The sequence below is a fragment of the Xiphophorus maculatus genome, chromosome 15 (assembly GCF_002775205.1).
Source record: "Xiphophorus maculatus strain JP 163 A chromosome 15, X_maculatus-5.0-male, whole genome shotgun sequence".
NCBI classification, from domain to species: Eukaryota; Metazoa; Chordata; class Actinopteri; order Cyprinodontiformes; family Poeciliidae; genus Xiphophorus; species Xiphophorus maculatus.
In genome coordinates, this window is record NC_036457.1 from 9,832,377 (window position 1) to 9,857,525 (window position 25,149).

The 25,149-nt window shown below is 40.3% G+C and overlaps 1 protein-coding gene across 4 annotated transcripts; it reads left to right on the forward strand.

Moving 5' to 3' along the window:
• The first annotated feature begins 761 nt into the window (after positions 1-761).
• On the forward strand, positions 762-25,001 carry tulp4 (tubby like protein 4). Of its 4 annotated transcripts, none has more exons than XM_023347813.1 (15): positions 796-849; positions 3,505-3,607; positions 4,151-5,138; positions 10,939-11,067; positions 11,450-11,611; positions 12,917-13,097; positions 14,208-14,315; positions 14,452-14,621; positions 16,371-16,595; positions 16,736-16,970; positions 17,379-17,523; positions 18,077-18,221; positions 18,325-18,418; positions 18,494-21,747; positions 22,400-25,001. In XM_023347813.1, exons 3-15 carry the CDS (start codon positions 4,887-4,889, stop codon positions 22,514-22,516), a joined length of 5,217 nt encoding a protein of 1,738 aa, XP_023203581.1. In that variant the 5' UTR covers positions 796-849; positions 3,505-3,607; positions 4,151-4,886; the 3' UTR covers positions 22,517-25,001. The 4 variants fall into 4 exon arrangements, with proteins under 4 accessions (XP_023203580.1, XP_023203582.1, XP_023203581.1 ...); XM_023347815.1 differs by having other exon boundaries at positions 4,154-5,138; XM_023347812.1 differs by lacking the exon at positions 3,505-3,607 and having other exon boundaries at positions 762-849.
• Positions 25,002-25,149: the final 148 nt, after the last annotated feature.

The following is a 25,149-nucleotide window of genomic DNA, read 5'->3' on the forward strand; positions in this document are numbered from 1 at the left end:
AATTAAAACTTATATCGGCCAAAAATATTTTACCAACAGTATAAGGCAAACAATAAAGTAATGTAGATGAGATGTTTACTCAAATATAATTAATAAACAAGACATGAAGTGGACATAATGAAACAAATAATGTAATACTTGTTACAATTAATAATGAAAATATGAATAATTAAGAACTAAAATAGAAGACACACACAAAGACAATATTTGCTTGCCTAAATAATAACAAATAGAAAATGATGATTAACTTCAGCTACTGAATAACACGCTTTCTTGCTTGCTATTAGAAACGTCCACAATCACAGTTTATTTTGTTTATAGCTGTGGTTCAATTACATATGCAATTATTATTATTTTTTTCCCCAAATGTGTAAGATCTTTATTGAAGGAAGCTTCACGTGAGTTCGTTGAGCTGATTGTGTATCCAGCTGTTTGTATTTATGATTCGAATAATAGTTGTAGCATGAGCTGGTAATAATAATTAGTAAACAATGCAAATTATTTGTATCAGTTTTATTTAGTTTGACCCTCTTCTTCCAGTTCATTACCTGTTTTCCATATCAGTCAGGCAGGCTACGGACGCTGTTTCTGGAATAGTCAGCGAAGCAGCGACAACAAATGAAGCGTGTCTCCTCTGACAATAAAGAGCTTGTATTTTTATCCACACGTGGAGAAAGATCAAAGTTAAACCGCTACAGTTGTTGGTATAAATAATTCAGTCGGCTTGGGTCACGTGTCCGTCACGTGTCTCAGCTGTCGGGGCCCTGCCAGTGTACAGTAGCTCTGAGGCTGCAGGCGGAGGAAGCGGCAGCAGCAGCAGCAGCAGTAACAGCAACACACCGAGCCAAGGTAAGCTCCCCTCTGCCCACTGGTGCTTCTGTGGCTTTGTTCACAGCGGGGCTGGGTTTATTCGCACTCTTTGTTCACTACACCAATTAGCTGTCGTTGTATTCCGAAGCTGTCTTTAAACATTGAATAAACACTAGAGTAAACGGTTCTGTTAGCCGTAGCCGTGTTAGCGACAGTGCCAACGGCGGATAGACGGTTAAAGTCTCCGCTGAAGATGGGGGTTCGGGTTCGGCTAACTGTTCGGCTAGCCAACCCAGCGTTCACTGGTTTGTTTTCTTTTGTTACCCTCCGACACTCCTTACTTTGGTAGCTGTATTCTAGTTAATCTGCTGAGATGTTTTGGTTTTTGGAGCCAGCAGCTCCACTGGCTCGACCCCAACATCCAACTGTTGGCTAGCTGCTGTTAGCAGGCAGATAACGGCTATTTTTTGAATCATCTAATAAACAAAAAAAAAAAGTTAGTTTAATTAAATGTATTATTGCGTGTCATTGTGTCTATTTCTATTGTGCAAGAAACAGTTTGACCAGCATCTATTAATACTATTACGCTGTAATTTGTTAATGTAAACTGTTGTGATAACTGGACTCTCATGTATTGAATTGATTTTACATATATTTCGATTTCAATCAACTAGGAAGGTGTCGTTTTATTGTCAGTGAGCGAAAAAAAAAGTCTTTAAATGTTAAGACCCAGTTTTTGTCCCGGTGTTTTTCGCCCAGACTGCTTTTATGCAAGTTTAAACCTCAGTCAATCAAGCCTTACTTGTGTTGAATCCTTTTTGCAACTTCATGCAACTCGAGCTGCTTTAGAAGAATGAAAACAACGCTCCCCTTCTTTAGCTACACTAATCAGTAGAGAAGAAATCAAGACTGTTTTTCCTTTGATCGGTAGTCAAAATAGTGAAAAATCTAATGAAGATTGAAAGTAAAAATTGTGAAATAAAATTAAACAAAATAAGACAATTATGAAACGGATCAATACAATAAAATTACAATTATCAGAGCTACACCCGTTTTCAATTGATTGGCTCCTTATTTGTGATCAGCATGTCAAAGGCATGCTTTCCAATTCATCAAATTCATCAAGCTGACGACTCCGTCCCGTATAAAGCATCAGCAAAAAGAGTTTGATGCACAAATTTTTAAAGCAATTTTTTGTGGTGTAGGCTTCAGAAGAAAAGAAAACCCAGCAATTGCGACATCAATTGCTGGATTTATCTCATAGATAAATTGGTATCAGCCAGAAAAAGTACTCGATCATTGCTTTTCCACTCCTGATTCTTCTCAGAACCAACCAAAGCGAAGACACCGTTAAATTATGTGGCAAAAGAAGTTAAAATGACTGTTCAACACACTTTCTAGTCATGAAAAAAAGCAACAATCTTCCATCGATTTTGACTGATTTAATGTTTTTCTTTTCTCTCAAGTATTCACAACACAAAAGAGAGCATAGTCTCTACTTTTTATTTTTACTTTTGATGTGGCGATCTCGTCTGATCGAGGTAATATCAGCCGAGTCAGATCTTTGGCCTATCAATTTGTGCATCTCTTTAGGATATATTGCACATATTTGTAAATTTAATATAAGAAACAATGTAAAAACAAATGAAAAAGGATAAATTTCTTAAACGCAACAAATAGAAAAAGATCTTGTCAAGAAAACCCAAGATCATACCACTTCCCCATATTGGAGATTTTAGTTTAACAGTAACAATAAATAAAGTTACTTTTAAAATTAATCACGCAAGTGACATCTAGACCCAACAGTAGACTTAAACTTCAATAAAATCAATCTGGTTGTGTGTGTGTTGTTTTTGTCTCCTGCAAACTTTGCTTTAATTCTATTTCTTTTTTCTATCTAATCATAAGAAATCATAGTCAGACAAAGAAAGTCATGAAACAGGAGGAGCAGGTTTCCTGGGGAACAAAAGGAAGTAAGTTTCCAGCCTGCAGATTAACAGGAGCTAACAGGAGAGCAGAGATGACCAATGCCTTACTTGGAAACAGATTGTTGAACAACTTAAACTTTTCAAAGAAAAATGCCTTGCTTGGAAACAGATTGTTGAACAACATAAACTTTTCAAAGAAAAGGTTGTGCAGGCAATGGATGTAGGAGGACCGTTGAGCAACCCTGAGACATTAGAACAGGCAGATTTAGGAAACTCAATTTACCTGTTAGACAGAGAGCTGGTAGCACATCTCCCCTCTCAGAAGAGGAAGTAGAGAGAGAAGGGGGTGGGGGGTGTTGTGCAACAACAATCTAAATTATGGTTTTTATGTCTGGCAACCTGTCCAGGGTGGACCCCTCGTTTCGACCAATGGCTGCTGGAAAAAATGCACAATTCCTACCACAATCCTGCAAGGATTAGTATAGACAACAAATGGATGGATTAAATTAAACCTAAATATCAAATAAAAGAAAATATAAAAGTCAAATAAGAAGATGTTGTGTTATTTAAATCTAAAAGATTTTTCTTCAGTTAACCTCTAAACACGGTATTTAGAGGTTTTCAGTAGGGTTGCACGTTATAATGGCATCAATGTCAGTATCAGCCAATGTTAGTCATTTTTTTAACGTATCGGTTCAATAAGTAAAACCAGGTTGATATGAACAACCTACGTTTATTTTCTATCTTGTTTTCATTTGTGTTTCAGGAGGACAAGGAGGGTTGGCCATGTGGTATTTGTTTGGTCATGTGAAAGTGAAAGTGATGCACCACAGGATTGTGGGAGTGTTAAACTGAAGCAGAGAAGCAATGTAGGTGGTGGCATGTAGGAAAATATACAAAATATTGGTTATTTGCTAGAACAGCAGGAATTGGATAGCAATACTACTTTAGCCCAAATGTTCACAGTAGTGCATAGTTTTTAGGGTAGACAAGAATAGAATGAGACCTTTCTGTATGTTTTAGTTCTGGCTTCTTCTTTTTTTTTAACCTGCTACCACAAGACTTGAGGATGCTGGAAGGTTCCTATAATAAAATGGCCGTTAAATAAAATGGTCTACTTCTATTAGGAGTCTTCCTGCAAGAGCAAACCTTATTATAACATTATATTGAAATAAAACAGAAGCTTAAAGGATGAATTGTTTTTCTAAAATAGATAAGTCTCTAATTAAACATGCTTCCGCTGAGCAGCAGAGTCCTTGAACTATTTTCGGTGGGCACATTAATATTTCAGTCAGTGGCTATGGGTGGCAGGTGAGGGATTTTACCGCCTTTTTCGTGGGTTGGTTTTGGTTTTGTTTTTGTTTCATCTGATCATTTCTGCGTGATAACATTTGTTGCTCTGTGTCACCCAGCAGCCCTCTCCAGAGTCCCCGAGGCAGCTTGAAGAAGCAGACAGGCTGACGTGATGAGGTTCCCGGGAGAAGCTGCTCCCCTGTGGGCTGACAGCTGATAGAGAGGAGTCCCTTCTCCTCCTCTCACACGCGCAGTCAGGAACAAACGAGGAGGACCATGAACGTCAAAACCAGACCTATTTGAAGAAAAACGTCACTCAGACCAACTGGAAGCACTGCCTGGTTGAACATGCTTGTTTTTGGGTGTGGAAGATGCAGCATGTTTTTGATATCTCTTTTTGCTCTGCTGCTGACATGAGCGGTGTGGCTTTTGCTACATTAAATGTCTGAGTATTTCTTTTTTCACATCGCTGGCTTTTGTTGCCTTGTCCTTGAAACTGCATCAGCCAGGCTGTTCAAAAACATCACAATGACTTGAGTGCCTTTTGACTTTTTTTTTTTTTTCAATCCAGTTGTCTAAATGACACAATTAATTCAGCAATGCTAACGTCCACAGTTTTCTGATCCTGTTTCTTAGTTTCGGGGAAGTTTTGATTGATCACCTTTACTCACTGTCACAGATAGCCAAAGGAAAGCATAAGTACTATGCACTGTTGTTGCTCACACAGATCCTATACAAAACCATTAACCTCACAGGAAGAGAGGCAGTCATAACAGCACCCAAACCCGGACGAAGAACCTCTCCCATCGCTCTGTGTAGTCGTTTTTTATTGAGGGGGTTCTGAGAGCTGCAGGGATGTTTGCTTCCGTGGAGCATGGCCCGGTGCTCTGTAGCGACTCCAACATCCTGTGTCTGTCCTGGAAGGGCCGAGTGCCCAAGAGTGAGAAGGAGAAGCCGGTGTGCAGGAAGCGCTACTACGAGGAGGGCTGGCTCGCTACCGGGAACAGCCGGGGGGTCGTCGGGGTCACATTCACGTCCAGCCACTGCAGACGGGACCGGGCCACGCCGCAAAGAGTGAACTTCAACCTCAGAGGACACAACAGTGAGGTAATTGAGGAGGAATGATTTTTGTTTTTTTAATTATAAACTGCTTATTTAATATCTATCTAATTTATCTATGTTAAAATCACAGTCCAGCTGAGCAATTTTGGTTATAATATCTTACTTAGTAGTATGAGTTACAATCAATCTGGAAATGCAGTTATTGAAGTTTTCAAAAATATATATATATTTTGCCTATGTAGGGTGGAGATTTTCTCCTCTGCCTGTAAACATTTCCTAATCCAACATGTTTCATGACAGATGGAGGTTTAAAGCACAAAATAATAAAATAGGAACATTTCTTTTTTGTAAGCTGTTCAGACTTGTTGATGTCTGCCAAGGTCTCTGGTTTTCAAAGTTAGATGGACTTACCGTGTTGCATTGAGTTTTCTCTGAAGTCGGAGTGAGAATTCAACGCTAAATCACCAAATGTACACTTCTTCCATTTCCAAATGGAAGAGCATAAAGAATATATTTGGAGCTTTTATTTATACTTTTATAGATCTTTAAAAACAAAAAATGAAGTGTCCTGTTAATTTCTTTCCTTTTAAGGTGGATGATGTCATTCTGTTTTCCAACACAGAAGTATCTACCTTTGTTTAGTTTAATTGGAACTCTAGATTTTATAAAGGCACAACCAGTGGGAGTCTGTGGGGGTGGAATCATTTAATAGATTTTTTTTTTGGGTTGTGGTTAGAGGCAAGACTTCTCCCTGACTCACTCTTTGACAGTCTTACATCAGATCTCCCTGCTGCTCCCAGTCACAACATTGCAGCGCTCCAGTCTCTGTTGTTACTCTCGAGTCTCAGTGTGGTTAAGCTCTCGAAAAGCTTTCCACTACCAGCGCAATGAGGCCGCAGCTCTCCATCAGAAACATGAAATGACTAAATCCTGAGGCAAATAGCTGCTGTGTGTGGGGGAACTGATTGTTGCCGTCAGCATACAACGGAGCTGGCACCGATGAGACCGCACACAGGTTGCAGCTTTGCTTTCTGTGGGTGGAGCTGCTGGTCAGATGGAGTATGGTGCTGTGTCAGCATTCCATAAGGCAGCTGAGGGGAGAGTGGATGGATCCCAACACGGAGGGACTGAGCCAGAGCGAAAATGTCATTTAACTCTGCCCACTTGGACTCGGTCCAAACACTTATTCAGTTCAGCTGAAATGTCCCTTCTGCTGTTTTTCTGTAATTAGTGTGTAGGAGAGCAAATTTAAGTGATTTTTTTTTATGCTAAATTTGACCAATATGTACACAATAGTGCATAAAACAATCATGGTATTTATCAGAAGAGGCGTTTAATTGCAACCGACTTTTAATTGTTTGTCTGCATTTTACTTCATATACCTGACAATAAACTCCACTGAGATAAATATGTTAGATTTTTAAATTGACACATATCTTTTCTCGTCCCAGAAACATTAAGACAAAAGCCATAAATATCCTACCTTGTATAAAGCTATAAATGCTTTTAGAAATGTAAAATCCTGTCAAACAGCCTAATGAAATCTGTCACATATTTGACAGTTATTTTTGCTCAGCAGTGTGATTTTTCATTTCTGTTTTTATTTAAAGTGAAATAAATGAAGCAAATACAGCAAAACAAAGGAATTTTACTCTAAGGGTCCTGGCATAAAAAAATTCCCAATATTGTGCCAGAATGCGTTTTAATACTGAACTTCTTTGCAGTTTTTAAAAAGAGCTTCACCAAGAAATTTGTTTATCCTCTTTCTCTGAGTGTCAAAGTGTCCCAGTTGATGTTTATCCTGCAGTTTTTTAAGAAAAAGTTTGCTTCTAACATGATGTGACATGAAAGAAAGTCAAAGTTTCAAGCTCTCAAATAAGTTTTCATTATTTTTAGAAAATGGATTAAATATCTCAACAGTGCAGGATCCATGTTGAGGCTGTCACAGAGCCGAGTTAAAGAGTGAGTGTGATGTGTGGATGGTGCTTCTAGAAGACGTGTTTTGTTCTATGATCATTCATATAGAACGTTGTCAAAATGAATCGGCTCATATTGTGACCTTTAGCTCTGATTTGAAGCCAGTAGATGAGGGGGAAAAAACTAGCTTTTTCTCATGGGTGGAAGTTTCACACTTAGGCTTTTTTCAGTCAGACAGCTGCATTTGTTCTGGTGAAAGACTATCATTCTTCCAGAGATTTAGAAAGGTATTTCTAAATCTGGATTTATTGTTCCAGGATTTATTGGTTTTTCTTGCATTTTGATAAAAATCAGTGATCTCTTTATTGTCTGCTTGGTAAAAAATGTTGGACGAAGTATAATCAGGCAGCTTCTTTTCCAGAAGCTGATTGATGTGGTAAAGGATTGATTTTCAAGATTTTATTTCTGTTTTCAGGAGTCTGAATGCTCTACCCCCTCTCTGTATAACGGGTGCCTTATCGATTATTTAACTCCAGTTAGAATGCAGAGAATAGTAAACTAGAAGCTCTCAGATGTTCTAAGATTAAGAAGCCATTTTGAAACCATTCACAAGAGACTTCTTGGTGGCTTCTTACCCAGAGGCAGGAGTCCCTGAAGGTCCAATCCAGAGTTTTCTCTCTGACAAAGAGAGATAAGTATCTTAGGTCCCTAAGATAATCCAACAGAGACATGTGACCTCAGGGCATAAAATAATGTTTACCACTGAATTGTTTTTGATTTGTCTTGCTGTGCAGCTTTGCCTTGGGTGGCCTAGATATTAATCCAGGTTGTGACTTTTGTTTGATCGCATATGTAACTGTTTGGGTTCAGATTTCTTTTCATTCTTCTCCGAATGCTGAAGTTTTAATTGCAGTCATAAATGTTTGTTGTTTTCTTTCACAAAGCAACCCAATGTGGATTAAAATACTTGTTTCTAATAATTTCTTAAGAATGAACCAGTACATTTTGCAGGGGTGAATACACAATGTACGGTTCTTGTAAATTGACAGGAAAGAGGGATTAAACATTTGTTATACACCACTAGGACTGTCATAATAACACATTTTTACTGGATGACAAATTGTTCCAGGATTTATTGCGATTAATAGCAGTGTTGTTTTGTGACCAATGTCAAGTAATATATCAATAATAGCATAATAGTGCAAGTTCACCCTCTCAAAGGCAAACGTACATTTTGTAAAGAACACTTAACACTGGAACTGAAATATCCTATGCATATATAGGTATATATTTTTAATTTTTATAACTGCAGCCAACATGTTGTTTCTCCTATTACTTTGCAAATGTTCTAATTCTTCTCCAACTCATGTCATTTCACTCACACTACCCTCCATTTCCTCATGTTCCTACGAGTATTGTCTCTGACCTCTCAGACCACTTGACTCTAGACATCCTGTTGAGACTTGAATCCTACTTGACCCCTTAACTGCATTAAAATGGTCTCACCAAATGTGCTTAGTTCAGATGGCTGTGCTGTGGTAATCCATCCTGGGAGAGAACATGTTGCATAACTCCTAGGGCTCAGCTGCAACCCCAGGTTCTGTGCTCTTCCTCCAGAGTTGCCAACAGAGATGGCGTGGCCTCCACACTGCTAATATATACTCACAGAAACAGCTATACAACTCGCTATTAAATCGGGTTTTATTACATACAAGGCAGACTCATAAAAATCTCAGGTTGTACCTCCTCTCCCTGAAAGTCCTGTCCTGTTACCGTTCTTTGGCATTGCAAATCATTCCATGCAATTTTGCTCATTCAGACTTCCTTGCCTTTGAATCAGCACAGTACATTTCTTTAATTGAGTTTTGTGTCTGACTTAATATCTTGTCAAAGCAGGGTCGGAAGGGCAGGAGGCTGTGGAGGGGAAACGGACATTCACATTTAGCTGTGACTTTTAAAAGTGAAATATCAGCAATGTTTGTATTTACTTAGAATTGTATTTGTTTTTATTGGGAATGTTATTTGATAAAACTGAATTTTGAAGTCATAGAATAAAAAGAAACTGTGTTGAACTCATCTTTTTATTTTTGTAGCTTAAATAGTAGGATCACAGTGAAAATGATCTCAGGAGATGTTAGCAACTGTTTAAGAATGCCAATCATTTTTAGTTTCTTGGTTTCTTAATGGTTGAAGGGCTGGTGCTCACTTTGCTGCATGTTGTGTTACATCGGCTGTTGAAAACAATTCCTCTGTTTTACCATAAAACATACAATCCTGCTTAGAAACAAGTCTTCGTCATGTATCTTTAGGAAGTTTGTGTTTGCACGTGACTGTATTCTCTCCGTCTCTTTGGTGTCGAGTGCTTTCTCATGCCTGCCTCCATGTGACGTCTGATCTCCCTGATCGTTGCATCACAGCGAGGTGCTCAGGTGGGATTCCCTCACCATCTTACACTAATCTCCACTCCGAGCTAAATTTACATCAATTCACAGTTTATTGTCGCCTCTGTGGAAGTGCAAGTACACGTGATGTACGAAATGGGCATGTGTGAAAATTGGGTTTATTTATTTCTCTCTTTTAATACTCATGAATGAGAAAGATGGTAGAACATACAGACTTTGATACATGTGTAATATGAAGGTTCAATCTGAATTTGTACATTGCCAACTAAAATGTGTACTTCCTTGGTAATTCTATGACTTGATTGATTAGTATTAATGTAAAAACGTAATTGATCCAGAATCTGCACTATAGCTTCCCAGTACCATCATGTCCATCGTGCCCAATAATAAAAAATAGCACTTGATTGTTTTTTGTTTGTACTAGAGAAATTCACAAAACTCAGTATTTCATTATTGCCTAAATGTGTTTAATTATAACCTTTAAATCACAATAGAAATTATTTTGATAAACCATTCTTGGTATTCAGAAATGTAACTCTTTGCTTTTTTTATCATTTGTTTAAAATAAAAAGCAAATTTTCACGAGCATTTTCCTTATTACTCTCATTAGATGATTATCACAGGAAATAATAAAATTGTCAGAAATTGATATTATGAGATATTCTTTGGGTTCCCAAGTATTCTTGGGTACATTCTTAGTTGCTCTTTTTGGCATGTTGATTCCCAGTTTAAGGAAATACTCTGTATTGATTTTTTTATTTTTTATTTTCATTGACTGATCTGTCGGAGTCACACTTATCTGAGTGCCTAAGCCGAACTAAAACCTTGGCCTGTGTTGTGTATTTGAGCGTGTAAAGCCCACGTGCTCTGCTCTGTGAAAGCAGAGCTGCTCTTTTCTTAGGATTACTCCCTTGGGAATCGGCTGAGTCACGGTGCACAAGACCAGAGAGAGACTGGGAGAGCATAGAGCAATGTAGTCGGAACGATGACAATGTCAGAGAAGCTGGTCATTAACGGTTTGATCTGTGCTGCGTTTAATGCCTTCCTCCTCTGCTTCTCACATCCAAGGGCTATGACAACACACGTGTAATCACTCAAGAGGGAAAACACAAACCCCTTCATGTTTGAGTCGCTGATGCCGGGCTTTATATGTTACAGCATTTCTTTGTTTCTAACCAGAATATGGTCTGAAATGTATGAAGTCATATTTTCTGTAATATGTGGGATATTAGCAGCTCCTTAGTGACTTCCTCCAAATGAGGTTAACCTACTTTTCCTATTTCCATCTAACATGAAGCTAAATTTAGATCATTAAATAGTGTGAAAATCAATATGGCTTTTTAAAGCTTTTTTTAGGCTTCAACTGATTCTTATTTGGAGCAAATTTATCATCTGTCAGTGTTTTGAGCATAGCAGCTTTGTTGTTTATTTATCTACACAAAGCTCAGCCACAAAGAAAAATCATTTCCATATCAAAATAACTTTGTCATCTGTTTTAACTTGAGCTGTTGTTCTTTGTTTTATAGGTGGTATTGGTGCGGTGGAATGAGCCTTTCCAGAAACTGGCCACATGTGACACAGACGGAGGGATTTTTGTATGGATTCAGTACGAGGGCCGGTGGTCTGTGGAGCTCGTCAACGACCGTGGAGCTCAGGTTAGAATCATGACCAATGTATAGAGAAACAGATAAATTAACAGAAGATGAGAAGGTTTCTGAAGTTCCCCCTGCATGTCAGTATAACGATGTGTAAAAAGGCTAAAAATAAATCACAGTTGCTAAAATTGCAAAACAACCTTTGAGATTAACTTGGATTGAGCACTCAAAGTAGGTCTGATAGTAGATCAAAAAAAATATCAAAAGATGACTATTTGGATAGCATATTGAACACAGAAACTGGCATTGCTTTCTAACAAAACAGCTGTAACAGAGAGAGTCTCTACAAACTCAGAGTATATTGTTCATATTTTTGCTTTTTCTTCAGTAGAACTCCTAGCAACATTTTACAATTTATATTATTGCGTAATGATCCCTGTAGGTGAGTGACTTCACCTGGTCGCATGATGGAACGCAGGCTCTCATCTCATACCGTGACGGCTTTGTCCTGGTGGGCTCTGTCAGCGGACAGAGACACTGGTCTTCTGAGATAAACTTGGAAAGTCAGATTACCTGTGGAATCTGGACTCCTGATGACCAGCAGGTAATTCATACACCTAACAGACAAATTAACAAAATTTCCTGTCTAGATCTGTTCAAGCTGAATTTTTTTTATCTGATCCGTCGTATTCCTTTTAACCTTTTGAGACTTGTTTATCTTTTAATTGCCCTTTTGAAATTCCATTGATCACCTTTTCTCTAATGCCTTTGATATTGAATTTTAGAAATGATGAAAAATCTGTTTTTCACACTCGAAAGGGACTTTGCTTCCATACAGATTGAATAAGTTTTAACATCACTGTGAAGGGATTTTGGTCCACTATTCTTAAAGAATTTTTTTTAAATTAAGCCACATATGAGGTTTATAATTATAAATGGTCTGTTTAACGTTATGCAACTGCCTCTCAATCAAATTTGTAGTCTTTGACTAGGCCATTCCAAACGTTTCATCGGTTATTCAGAGATGATATTTAGGCCATCATCCAGTTACTTGAACTTAAGGGCACAAACTGATGGCCAGGTATTTCCATCAGCTTTTTTTTTTGTTTACAAGAAATGAGAATTCATGGTTTTATTAAATATAGCAAGTGGAACAGGAGCAAAGTATCCCCAGAACATCACACTATTGCCATCGTATTTGATTGTTATTGTTATTTTTTCCCACCAGATGTATCTGGGTAGAAACCACTTCCACTTGTTCCACTTGTGTCTTGTCGGTCAACAGAATATTTTATCCAAAGTCCTGTAAGTCATCAAGATGATCATAAATGGTTGAAATTGAGGTTTCCTTTTATAAAGACACAGTAAATGTGTCCAGCAGATTTAGACATTCTCAGCCAGGGTCACTGTGGTCTGTTTAGTGAGCTTCAGGGAGAACTTGGAGCACTCTGGCAGCTATGGATGCGAATAAAAGAGGAAATCCTGTTGCTTCTTGATTGTGTGCAATCTAAATATAGCTTAAAGTAAAGCGGGTTACTTTAAGAAAATAAGATTGAAACTTACAGGATTTAATATTTCAACTCTACACTATGCCATCCTAGTGGATAGATGTTGAAATTTTGACTTTTATTTGTCAGACTGTGTTTTTGCTTTTGGTATCCAGACAGATGAGAAATTATTTTTAAATTGCAGCAAATTTGGTTCTTTTCAAACATGTTTGTGTTGGCTGACTTAAACCAACTTTGTGTTTGTACTATAACTTTGTTTCTGTGCAGTATATAAAAGTTATCTTTTACTTGGTTTCTTTCAGATTTCATTTATCTCTGTGAGTCTATCCCCTCTCTCTCCTCTACTTCTTCCTTTTTTTCTTTAATTTTCTTAAAAGTAGTTGTGGTTGTTCTCTCTCCAGGTGTTGTTCGGCACAGCAGATGGACAGGTCATAGTCATGGACTGCCACGGGCGTATGTTGGCCCATATTCTGCTCCATGAGTCCGATGGCATTGTTGGCATGTCATGGAACTACCCCAGCTTCCTGGTAGAGGACAGTAGTGAGAGTGACACAGACTCCGATGATTACACTCCACCCAAAGGTATTCTTCTCAAACTTTTACCTGGACAGGAAACTGAACCATGACTGTACTGAAGCTGCTCATCTTCAACCCCAACTTGTTTAAGGGAGAGAAACAGGATGCACCCCTGGAATGATTTTACTGTTACAGACAAAGAAAAACCCAGGAAATCATAATTTTACATGCAATTTTTGACTTCGGAAACAACAGTTAATTTCTTTGAACAAATGAAAAAAATGAAAAATGCAGAATTAACAGAGTCATGAAAAATTATACCGTAATGATTTTGAAAATATTCTGTTAAGGTGCATTAAAAATATTGGGAAAAATCTGTGCTTGATTGTGGGATAACTAAGGACACTCGTACAATTAAATAATTTATTTGACGGCCATATTTAATGCATAATTCTAAAGTCACCTCCTAAAAACAGGACACCAAAATTCCCTACATCTCATTGTTTTAACTTTGGGTTAAAACCGGCAGTCAGACTTTAGCATTTTCTCTTTAGCTTATGCTGTTTACTGAAGTCAGAGAAATAAGACAAATGTTCACTTACAGACAAAAATAGGAAAACAACACTTTTCATAAGCTTTCATGAAGTATTATAGCAAGAAATAATAAGATTATTTTAATTGGTGCCCGTTTTGTTGTTTGTCTCCTTTTATCTTCACCCTAATTACTCCCAGTTGCCAATGTTGTTTTGTTCATGGCCTGTCTTCCTCCCACTTTGCTATTTGTTCTTCTCCTCCCTTCACCACAGGCCAAGTGGTTAAGCTGAAAAGTGCTTACCTCATCAGAAAGGCTGGCTGTGCTCTAACTCACTAATTAAATCGTTCAGTAGAAATTGATTGGCTCACATAGAAATTATCTCTCAAGTTGACAACTGGACCGAGACACCATTCCTCATCAATCTTTTCTTTGCAAATGTCTTTGTCATACAGTATTTCAATAAGCCATTAATACTAAACTAAACTTAATTTAAAGGTGCATTTTCTGTCTAGTTGAGTGATTTTTATCTTTTTTTTTCTCCATAACATCAGCAGTTCTTGCAGTATTAAGCACATAAGCATGCTTTAGAAATGCCTCACCTCTTGCCTAACAGACCATTGTTGTCCTTTATGTTCTCTCAGTGCACAGCCAGAAACCACTGCTGACAGTCAGCTTCACCTCTGGAGACATCAGCCTGATGAATAGTTATGATGACCTCTCACCCACACTGATCCGAACCGGTTTGAAAGGTGTGTGGGTCTCCCAGGAGTTAGATTACTGCTTCCCTATCTTACTATCTCTTGTTGTCACCACACTTCAATGTCTAAATGATTTAAGTTCATGTTAAAAGAATGAATGCTTATTTTTGTTTCCCCTGTGCTACAGATGTTGTAGTCCAGTGGTGCTCTCAGGGTGACCTTTTGGCAGTGGCAGGGATGGAGAGGACAGTCCTCCTCTCCCCTGACACTCCATGTTCTCCACCCACCAAGAATGCCATTGTCAAGTTCTACAATGTTAGAGGGGATCACATCTACACACTAGACACACCAGCACAGGTGAGGACTTGGAGCTGAGACATGGAAGCTGAGTTGAGATGTCTTCAATCTTATTTTCTTTCATTTTTCTGGTCAGAAGCAGTTTTTAACTTGGTGGTCTTTTGCCATGTTTCCACTGAGCGCTAAAGCATTAGTCTGTTTTGATTGTAAAAGCGGTCCATACAACTGATCCATACCAAGACCATAAAATAGCGTACCAGCCCCCTCAGTGGACACAAGGCATTTCTTTCTGTTAAGTGAATGTCAGCTAAGGTGTCCCTCAGAGCTGCGTATTAGGCTCAAAGCTTCCTTCTAGATCAGGGGTGTCAAACTCCAGTCCTCAAGGGCCACTGTCCTGCAGTTTTTAGATGTGCCACAGGTACAAAACACTGGAATGAAATGGCTTAATTACCTCCTCCTTGTGTAGATAAGTTCTCCGAGCCTTGCTAATGACCTAATTATTCTATTCAGGTGTGGTGCAGCAGAGGCACATCTAAAAGTTGCATGGCAGTGGCCCTCAAGGACTGGAGCTTGACACCTGTGCTCTAGATTGATTATGTTAATAACATGGGCCAGATTGCTCCAGAAACATCTCTTTGGTTCTTTAGTGTCATAAATACACAATTGCCCTGGGGCTTTCAGGTTGACATAATGCAGCCAACTGTGACTAAACACTGGAAAGACACACAAAAAGAATACCTCCATAGTATTTACATAAATTGACATTATTGAATTTGTATATTTTCATATAAATGTATATATTTATATTGTATTTAAAATACTATTTTATAGTATTTTATTTGATGAAAACCTTTACTATATTGAACATCTGAAGTGCAGCAGATAAATAAGCACCCTTTTTCACTTGACATGAAAAACTACTTGGTGCAGCTACCTTCTTACCTCACATGTCATTATAGTGACAGTATTTGTATAAATATTCCTATTGGCTGGTGTTTGTCTAGGAATACAGAGATTTATAACAGGATGTAAACCTCTGGCCCCACCTCTGACCCTGACTTCACTTTATAGTTTTTGGCACCTATGTTTACACACAGACTTGCACTACTATGCAAGTCTACATTTTAATTTACAAATCAATAACTGGCTTACCACTATCCCTGTTTCTAGCTTCCTATATGAAACAGAGAGACTACATCATCCTGTGGAATTCAGTGTAATTTTTGCCTATATAGAGGTAAAGCTGAGTTATTTGGTAGTGAAGTTAAATTCTAAGAAAATCTTTCTGTAATATTACTGATTCTAACTTATTCTAACATGAACACAATTTTGGCTGCCAGCAAAGCTCAGAATAATTATGAAATTATACTGAGACTCAATATTGTGAAATTTTCCAAAAGTCAAACCCAGATATTAAAATAGTATGATACTGAATTTAGTTTAGAGCTTGCCATTAACGTCTAATAACAAGTACCTAAAAAAGTACTGCCTTGGTACTTGTGGAAAGCAGCTGAACTTTCATTTTTACTTTGTTGTATTTCTGCTTTTTTTGTTAAGAAGAAAATGTCTTTGCTTTCTCTACATGTTTGCAACAAGAATACAGTGCAAGTTTAATGTTTTTATTGCTGGAAACCATCAATCTGAAACTGCTGACTCAGCTCTTTGACCCAAACCATTATCGATTTGAAATGGGTAAAATTAATAATTGCCATGTTTCGTTCAAATGTGTCTGAACTACACCTAGACCAATAAACGAAGTTAGCTGGAAGGAGGATGAACTTTGTCCCCTTCTTCTCCTTCACACTGCAGCGCCCCATCACTACACTCTGTTGGGGTCACAGAGACTCGCGTCTGTTCTTGGCGTCAGGCCCGGCGCTTTATGCAGTTCGAGTGGATCACCGGGTTGCGGCGCTACAGCTTCTCTGCCAGCAGGTCATCGCCACAGCCGTAAAGGAGGAGAAAGATGTCGCCAAGCTCACCATGCCTTCCCGGCTCTGTACCTACGTCACTGCTGCTTTCGCCCCCACCATCAAGGTAACGCAGGGCGGAGGATCCAATTAGCTCAGTGGAAGAATATTAAAAGGCTGCAACCAAATGTAACTGATAGTCTAATATAGATTAACTAAACAAAACCAAGTGTTGTAACAATTATTGCACAAACTTCATGTTTCCAGCCACCCATCCCAGATCCCAACAACATGCGGGATTTTGTGAGCTACCCGACATCCGGGAATGAGCGACTGCACTGTACCATGAAGCGCACAGAGGATAACCCGGAGGTGGGCGGGCCGTGCTACACTCTGTACCTGGAGTACTTGGGTGGTCTGGTGCCCATCCTGAAGGGTCGACGGATTAGTAAGCTGCGCCCTGAGTTTGTCATTATGGACCCCAAAACGGATGGTAAAACAGGTGGGCCTGCATTTCTTCTTGGGCAGTAACATTAAAGAACTCGTAGGAAATACTTAAAGAACAGAAAGATTTTCAGCATCCTCCAGAAGTTTTATAAATTTACAAAGTGATTTAATGAGACTGGACTCACATTCATAAAAACATTTTTTTTAAATGGAGAAACATTGAAGAAAATAATAAGAATAAAATTAGTAAACGTTTTCTTCTTTACATTTTAAAGGTTTCTGTGGCTTTTTATGGTTTTATGGAAAAAAAGAACTCTCCATGACTTTTTAACCGGCAGCAATTTTATGTTTGTCTCTTTACTGCCAGAAGCAGCACCAACAGACTCATTGATTGAATTTTGTATTTGTGTTGTGAGAGATGCACATTTAGTGAACTGTGACTTCTGATGTTTTGTTTCATCAGATGAGATATACAGCAACAGTCTGATATCAGCCATGATAGACAGCTGTAACTGCTCAGACTCCAGTGATATTGAGCTCAACGACGACTGGGTTGGCAAGAAATCTCCAAAGATATCTAGAGGAAGCAAATCTCCTAAACTTCCCAGGTAACTCAATAAGAGACTTCACGTGAATGATTTTGCAAAAATAATATTCATCAAATCAAAACCTCTTAAGTTGGATTCTTTTTCTCACATTTTGTCAGAGTTGTCTTTTACAGCCTCAAAAAGTTGGAGAGTAGAATTTTTTTTTTAAGTAAATGTTAAGTAGGGAAAAACAAACAAAAAAAAAACATAGAATGTCCTAACTTTATTTCAAATTCTATTTTCTGAAAGATTATTTGAATTTCTGGAAAATGAGAGCTGTGCACACAATTTTTTAGTCAAATGTTTTTAGTTTTCCACTACACAACTTGAGTTTTTGTCCAACTCATTGATCATTTTGGTTTTTGAAGCTGGGCTAAGGTTTTAAAATCCCAGTAAAATACATTGAAGTTTATGGCTATAATGTAATAAATGTGTAAACGCTCAAGTGATATTATTAATTACGTGATGAAAACGTTTAGTGGAATGTCTCTGTTTTTTGTTTTTCTTGCATGCCTAAACCTTTTTTTATTTGCTACCTTCTCTGTAGAGACTTAGTTTGTCCCTTTACCAACAGGATAAATATTGACCCCAGAAAATCACCCAAGCTGTCTCGAACTACACAAGAAATCTCTAGGTCGCCACGGTTACCCTTAAGAAAACCCTCGATTGGTTCACCGAGTCTCTCACGGAGAGAATTCCCTCTGGATGACATCAATCAGGTAACTAGAAGATGATGTAAATGTTGCAGGGCTCACTAAGGGAGCTTGTTTTGGTGTCACCATATTTGGTTTCTTTTTATAATTTTTTTTAAATGTTTTGCAGCAAAATTACCTCGCTCAGGTCACATCCAATATTTGGGGAACAAAGTTTAAGATAGTGGGACTGGCTGCATTTTTACCTACCAATCTCGGTGCAGGTAAGTCATCCACAGGCTCTCAATGAACTGATATTATTCTTTCTTTTCTCATTTCACTCTTTTCTTTTTTCTTAGTTATCTATAAGACCAGCCTCCTCCATCTGCAGCCCAGACAAATGACCATCTACCTGCCTGAGGTGCGCAAAATCTCCATGGAATACATCAACCTGCCTGTTTTCAGCCCCAATGTCTTCAGTGAGGACGAGGACGACCTTCCTGTATCGGGCCCTGCTGGAAGCACTGACGACAACCCCCCATGTACTGTAAACATCCCTATTGCCCCCATCCACAGCCCTGCCCAGGCCATGTCCCCTGCCCAAAGCATCGGCCTGGTCCAGTCTCTGCTAGCCAATCAGAACGTTCAGCTTGATGTCCTCAGTAATACGACAGCAGCTCCTTCTGGATCATCGGCCAGCGGTTCGGACCAAACCCAGGATGCCATCTTGACGACCCAGTACACCGTGCCCACCAGGTATTCTAGTCCGGGTCAGGTCATTTTTGGGGGGCTGGACGTAGGTCGGCTAATGGTTGGACCACCGCTGACCCATCATCCATCACAACAACAACAACAGAGTCAGCAGCAGCTTCTACAACATCAACAAATTCAGCACCATCAACAGCAGCAGCAGCAGCAAATACTCCAGCAGCATCACCTACAGCAGCAGCAGCAGCAGCAGCACATTCAACAGCAGCAGCAGCTTCAGCAACACATACAGATGCAGCAGCATCAACAAATGCAGTTGCAGCAACAGCAGCAAATGCATCACCAGCTACAGTCTCAACAGCACCATCTTCAGCATCAGCTTCAGATCCAGATCCCTGCTCCGTCCCTGTCACCGGGGCAACCTTCAGGAACGGCCCTGCACCAGCTGCAGCCGGGGGCCCTGCAGATACAAATCCCCCACCAGCCAGCCGATTTAGTTGTTGACAGAACAGCGGGCGGGGAGCACGAACACCTGTTGAAGATCAAAACCACTCGATCAACGCCACAGTTAGCTGACGCTGATACAGTTGTGTTCAGCGCTCCTTTGGAGCTCAGCAAAATGAATCCGCCGCCTCCTTACCCCGGGACTGTGGCCGCAGCGGTTGCCGCTGCTGCAGCTGCAGCTTCACCATCAGCTTCCAACGCAGCTTCCAGCTCTTCGTCTGGAACAGAAGGGGGCGCTAGTGGAACTCCTCCCCCTAGCGAGCTCTGCGTGAAGAAGGGTGACTTCAAACTTTATCCTCCAGGTCAGCAGCAACTACAGTACCCCACGCCTCTGGGCTACGAGAGGATAACGACGTTTGACAGCAGCGGGAACGTGGAAGAGGTGTGTCGCCCTCGAACACGCCTCGTCTGCAACCAGAATGTCTACACGCTCCAGGGACCTGGCAACTCTGCCACTCTCAGGGTCACTTCCTCTTCATCCTCGTCTGCAGCTGACAAGAAAATCCAGCTGCCCTACACCTCTGCTACGCTTAACAGACTCACCGCACCCCGCTACTCCATACCAAGCGGAGACCCACCCCCATACCCTGATTCAGCCAATCAGAGCGGAGCTGCTGGGAGGAATCCGAACCAGCGACTCGACAGCAGCTTGATCCATGCCACCCTCAGGAGGAACAGCCGAGAGGCCGCGCTTAAAGTCTCCCAGATGCTGGAACCGCCAAGGCCACTTCCTCCGAAAGCTAAAAACAGTCCACTAGCAACCTCCTTCCAGCAGAGGGTGCCAACAGCCTTATACACGTGCAGCCAGTGCAGCAGTGGATCAAGTGTTGGCGGTAGTGCTCCAGGGAGCGCTAATGGGATAGCAGGGGGAACGATTATCAGGCAAGATTTCCCTCCAGGGAACGGCGCTCCACACAGCACAGTGATAGTTCACTCCAGCAGCGCCGCCGCTCTGGCCTCCCAGTCCTCATACAGCCTGATGAGCTCACTGGAGGGGTCTGGGAGTGCAGCGGGAGCAGGAGGGAACAGAGACCGGGCTGAGTATGTTAACTCAGCGTTTACTGAGGATGAAACACTCAACCAGTCGCTGAGGCATTTGGTAATTGGAGGAAATGATGCATCGGGGCTTGTCGTCAAACGCCCACCTCCCTACCAGTGGGACCCGACTGGCACAGAGGAGGTGTGGATACCTCAAGAGAGGACAGCAAATGTTCCCCCTGGAGCGCACAAGCCTCCGCCCCTCATTCTCAGCCCGACTCAGCACTTGGATGTTACCAGACTGCCTTTTGTTCTTTCTCCAAAGTCTCCCACCAGCCCCAGCGCTGCATCATTCCAGGCTGCAGCAGCAGCTACAGCCACAGGCTACCAAATCTCTCTGCAGTACCCCCCAGCAGCAGCCTATGCCGGAGCTCAGCTCCAACCCATCCCAGGGTCGCCGCGCCCCTGCGCCTCCCCTAAGGAAGTTGTGGCGCCCGTGGCCCTCTCACAGCAGGATGCGACCCTCGTCTTGTCGCCGGGTTACTCTCCAAACATAGCGAACCTCGCCTGCTGTCCCCTTCCTCCCTTGTATCCCGGAGGAAGTTCCTGTGCTGGAATCCCCATCCCTCCCATTGCCCTTCACACACCGTGGGGAACGTACAACCCTTGTCCGCCTATGCCCAGTCCTGCAGTGCCACTTCCACCCAAAGCCTCCCACGTGTCAGCAGACAAAAATGTTCTCTCACCTCCTCCTCCACAGCCTCCACCACCACCAGCAGACCCACAGAGCCACGGGGCGTTACAGGAGACAATGGCAGAGCCAGGGGACGCTTACCAGGAGGTGTTGTCTTTGACTGAGAGCCCCGTACCACAGCGGTCCGAGAAGTTCAGCAAGAAGAACCGCAAGCGGATGGACGGCCGGGCCGAAGAGGCTAACGTGTCTCAGTTAGCCGAAGGCAGCAAGTCGAAGAAAGAGGGCAGGGCTCTGGGGGATTTCAACTCGCTGATCTCCAGCCCCCGACTGGGAGGAAGAGACAAGAAGAAACTGAAGGGGCAGAAGGAGCAGCAAATGAAAGCGAAGAAGCTGAGTAAGGCCACGGCCAACAGTGAGTTCCAGGACAGTTCAGAAAGCGAGCCGGAGCTTTTCATCAGCGGCGATGAGCTCCTTAATCAGTGCCAGAGCGGGAAAAAGGGATGGAAAAGTAAAAGGAACCTGAGGGCAGCTAGCGAACTTGATGAAATAAAGTGCCGGAAAGCCAATGAGAAGGAAGACAGAGGATTGGGCAGCCAAGGGTTTGTGTATGTGATGGCCAACAAGCAGCCTCTGTGGAATGAAGCCACACAGGTCTACCAGCTGGACTTTGGAGGCCGAGTCACGCAAGAGTCGGCCAAGAACTTTCAAATCGAACTGGAGGGCCGGCAGGTGAGTTGGGTAAAATTTTTATTTCAGAACCTCAGACTATATTCTCTCGGTGCAGATCTTTGTTTTGTTTTTTCGGATAGCAACATTTACATTTTTTATGGTAAATTAAATAAATGCAGAGTTGTAAATATGGCTTATGTAGGAAAGAAAGCAGATATAGATTCCACAGCCAATAAATTATCTTTTTTTGTCATAAATGAAGCACACCAGAAACCATAAATCAATATTACAATACATTGAGTCAATTATTATTGGTATTAAATTACAAACTAGAATGAAGTGGCATCCTTTCTATATGTTTTATTGTTATTAATTTTTCACAAGCATTCTAAATTATTTCCAGCAAATTTTTCCCATTTGGAAAATAGGTCTATCTTTAAATTGACTGTGACGGTCATGTCTTCCATTTTGTAAATATCTACTACTATCTGAGCCCATTCTTGGGCGGTTGGTTCTTTTTGTACCATCCATTTTTTTGTAGGTACGTTTTTTCTTAACTCATCCTAGAAACATAGTCTTGAAATTTGGTGGAATTTAGATGCGCAACATATGGTTAACTCCATTGTTTATGTTAATCCAATATTTTTGGAGAATATTGCATTCCTATTTCCTTGTGTCTGTGCAAATCTTAATGTGTGTTTTAACGTTCTAGGTGATGCAGTTTGGTAGGATTGATGGTAATGCCTACATCCTGGACTTCCAGTACCCCTTCTCTGCGGTCCAGGCTTTCGCAGTGGCTTTGGCCAACGTCACCCAACGCCTCAAATGAGATGTCCCCTCCCAACACACCCCAAGTCATCCCATGATTTTAAATGCAGCCTGCTGAAGGAGCACAGTTGTTTGCTTTGGAGATTCATAGACTCTAATAAACTCAGTGGATTTTGGAGAAAAAGACTGAAATCAACTGTGGTCAATAGATGGAAATGCAATCACACTGCACTACGCAATGCTGCCACTAGACATTGTGCAATAAGCATTGACTGCGTTTTTTTTATTTAAACGCCATTAGATCTGCTCCGTTCTGAATTCTGTGGCACCCTCCAAGCACGTAGGGCCAAAGAGCTGAGCTTGGGTTATCATCATGCAAATAAATGCTGCTTTGGGTAGAAGAGGCTTTCTTAGAGAGACAGATTGTCAAGGTGCAGTTTAAAAAATAAAAGCAGCAGTAATACTTGAAAACCACACTCTGGAGGTTAAATTACATTTTCCAGAGCGCACAGGTACTACTGGGCACTGAAATCCATTGCTGTACAAAACTTTAGTGAAACAGTTACTACTTTATTAAACTGCTTTTGCTTATAGTTTATTAAATGAGGTTACTTAGTGGAGGTTTTTGTTCTATACCATTCCTGTTGTTTCTATCTCAGTCAGTTTCGGCTGGATTTAAGGCTGATATATGCATCATTTAGGAGCACTACTAAAAGTTACGACTTTTCACTGTTTCTGGAAGGAAATATCGGTCTTTATCAAATCTGCGTTTGAAGGATGAAAACTGTCACCCTGCTACACTTAATAATTTATATGTACATGTTGTTTATCTTTCCAGACACAGATTTTTTAAGAAAATATTGTTATTGTTGAAGATGTACAACCCTCATACTTTTTCATCCCAGTTTTTCTTACCGACTTTATTTGGGGAGGCTGAATTTAAATATTGCTGTACACTTGGAGTATTCAGGTGGGAGCGGTTTACAGAATAGCCTTGGCTGACATATCCTGTAATTGGATATCTACATATGGTGACAGTGGCGCCAAAGACGTCGCCAAGGCCTCAATTGAACAACTTAACCTCTGGCATGAAGTGATAATGTCACCTGCTGTCACTTCTGTGAAGTGAGTACGTATTTGGGGGCAGTCCTTGCTCTTTAGGACCACACTAAAACATGTAAGCATGGTACAGGAAATATTTTTGTATATTTCACCTATGCCATTTCATATTCTTCTCAGAAGGCATGTAAATAAATTGGAGGTGTAAATGTGATAAAGAGACTTCGGCGACTCTGACAAGTTTACACCTCGGCTTCACTGTGTTTAATTTCAGGTGTGGAGGGAAGCTGTAACACCGTAAAATTACTGTTAAGCTAAATCATCGTCGTCACTCAGTTTAATAAGACTACATTGAAGAATGAAGCTCCACTTCATAAGCTGACTGTGCAAACTGAGAGACGGGTAAAGCTGTTTAAGTGTTAGCAAGAATCATTTACGGAGATAAAGTCCAAAGGACATATATGCATTAATTTCTGTTTAAGTACAATATCAGCTAAAGTCACCAGAAGCGTTTAGGTTTAATAAAACAGTGAAGGTGCTGTCGGGCTAAACTCTTAATTTGTGCCAAAATATCTACTCACAATTTTACAACAGATGCAGTCCAAAGGGGAAGAACCAATTCTATTTTGACCATTGAATTGATGATTTTATTGCTTTTAATAAGTGTGATCTTTCCTGATCTCAAAGATGCATGTTGGTCATCGGTTGTAGAAAAATGGACCGAATGAAGATATTTTAAACCCTATTACAAAAAAACAAGCATGTCATGACAAAATCCTTTTTGTGTTAGCTGTGCAATATTTTGTAGGAGAAAATTGTGTTTCTGTTGCTTTCAACCATGTTTTGATACCGTTCTTTTAGTTCATTATCTGAGATTGCTGGTTTGTGCATTTTTTTATTTATGAGATTATTTCCTGAAAGGAGGAAAATATCTATACATACCGTATATTGTGGAGTTTTCCCAAACTTTTTTGTGTTAAGTCTGTAATGAGTGTAGCCCAGGTTGTGGGGTTGATGATGAGAACAGGCATCCTAATTTGAAGTTTGCTTTGGATGAAAAAATAAAGATGTGAATGAGTAAGTGCCCAGTTTAATGTAGTTGGTAGACTAGTGTAAGTGTTAAGTCGAGGTGTGTTTGTGTTCAGCTGTGCAGTCTACCAATCCCATCAGTGTTAAATCTATTATATTTAAATGTGTTCATGGCTTCTACACATTCAAACACATTCTTCACTGAGTTGATGTTCAGCATTACTTATGGACTCGGTTAGGGATTCACTTTAAACCGATGATGAGCTGTTGTAGATATTGTAGGATTTGACTTTTCTTTAGAAAAGATCTGTGCTTTGTATTTGCAGGTGTAGACTTAACTGACAAAAACACTTGAGTATGGTGACTGAACGTTCATAGTGGATGGATAGTAAGGCATGCCATGTAAATTATTTTAAAACTGTATATGTCACTCATCTTTTTAATAAAACTGTCATTGTTTGAGAAAATACTAAGTTGTGTTTCTTAAAATAACAATTTGATTAATTTCAGTATGATGTCGTTCAGACAGACTGAGGTACTTTGTATGAAAAACCTATTAAAAGCAGTTGCTTTTTTTTTAAATATAATTTTTTAAAACAATTGTTC

Excerpts from the sequence above, each read along its gene's own strand:
- tulp4 (XM_023347812.1), top strand. The coding sequence starts at position 4,887 with ATGTTTGCTTCCGTGGAGCATGGCCCGGTGCTCTGTAGCGACTCCAAC. Across the intron at positions 11,612-12,916 it reads GGACTCCTGATGACCAGCAG|GTGTTGTTCGGCACAGCAGA; the intron begins GTAATTCATACA and ends TTCTCTCTCCAG. Across the intron at positions 16,596-16,735 it reads CTTTCGCCCCCACCATCAAG|CCACCCATCCCAGATCCCAA; the intron begins GTAACGCAGGGC and ends TCATGTTTCCAG.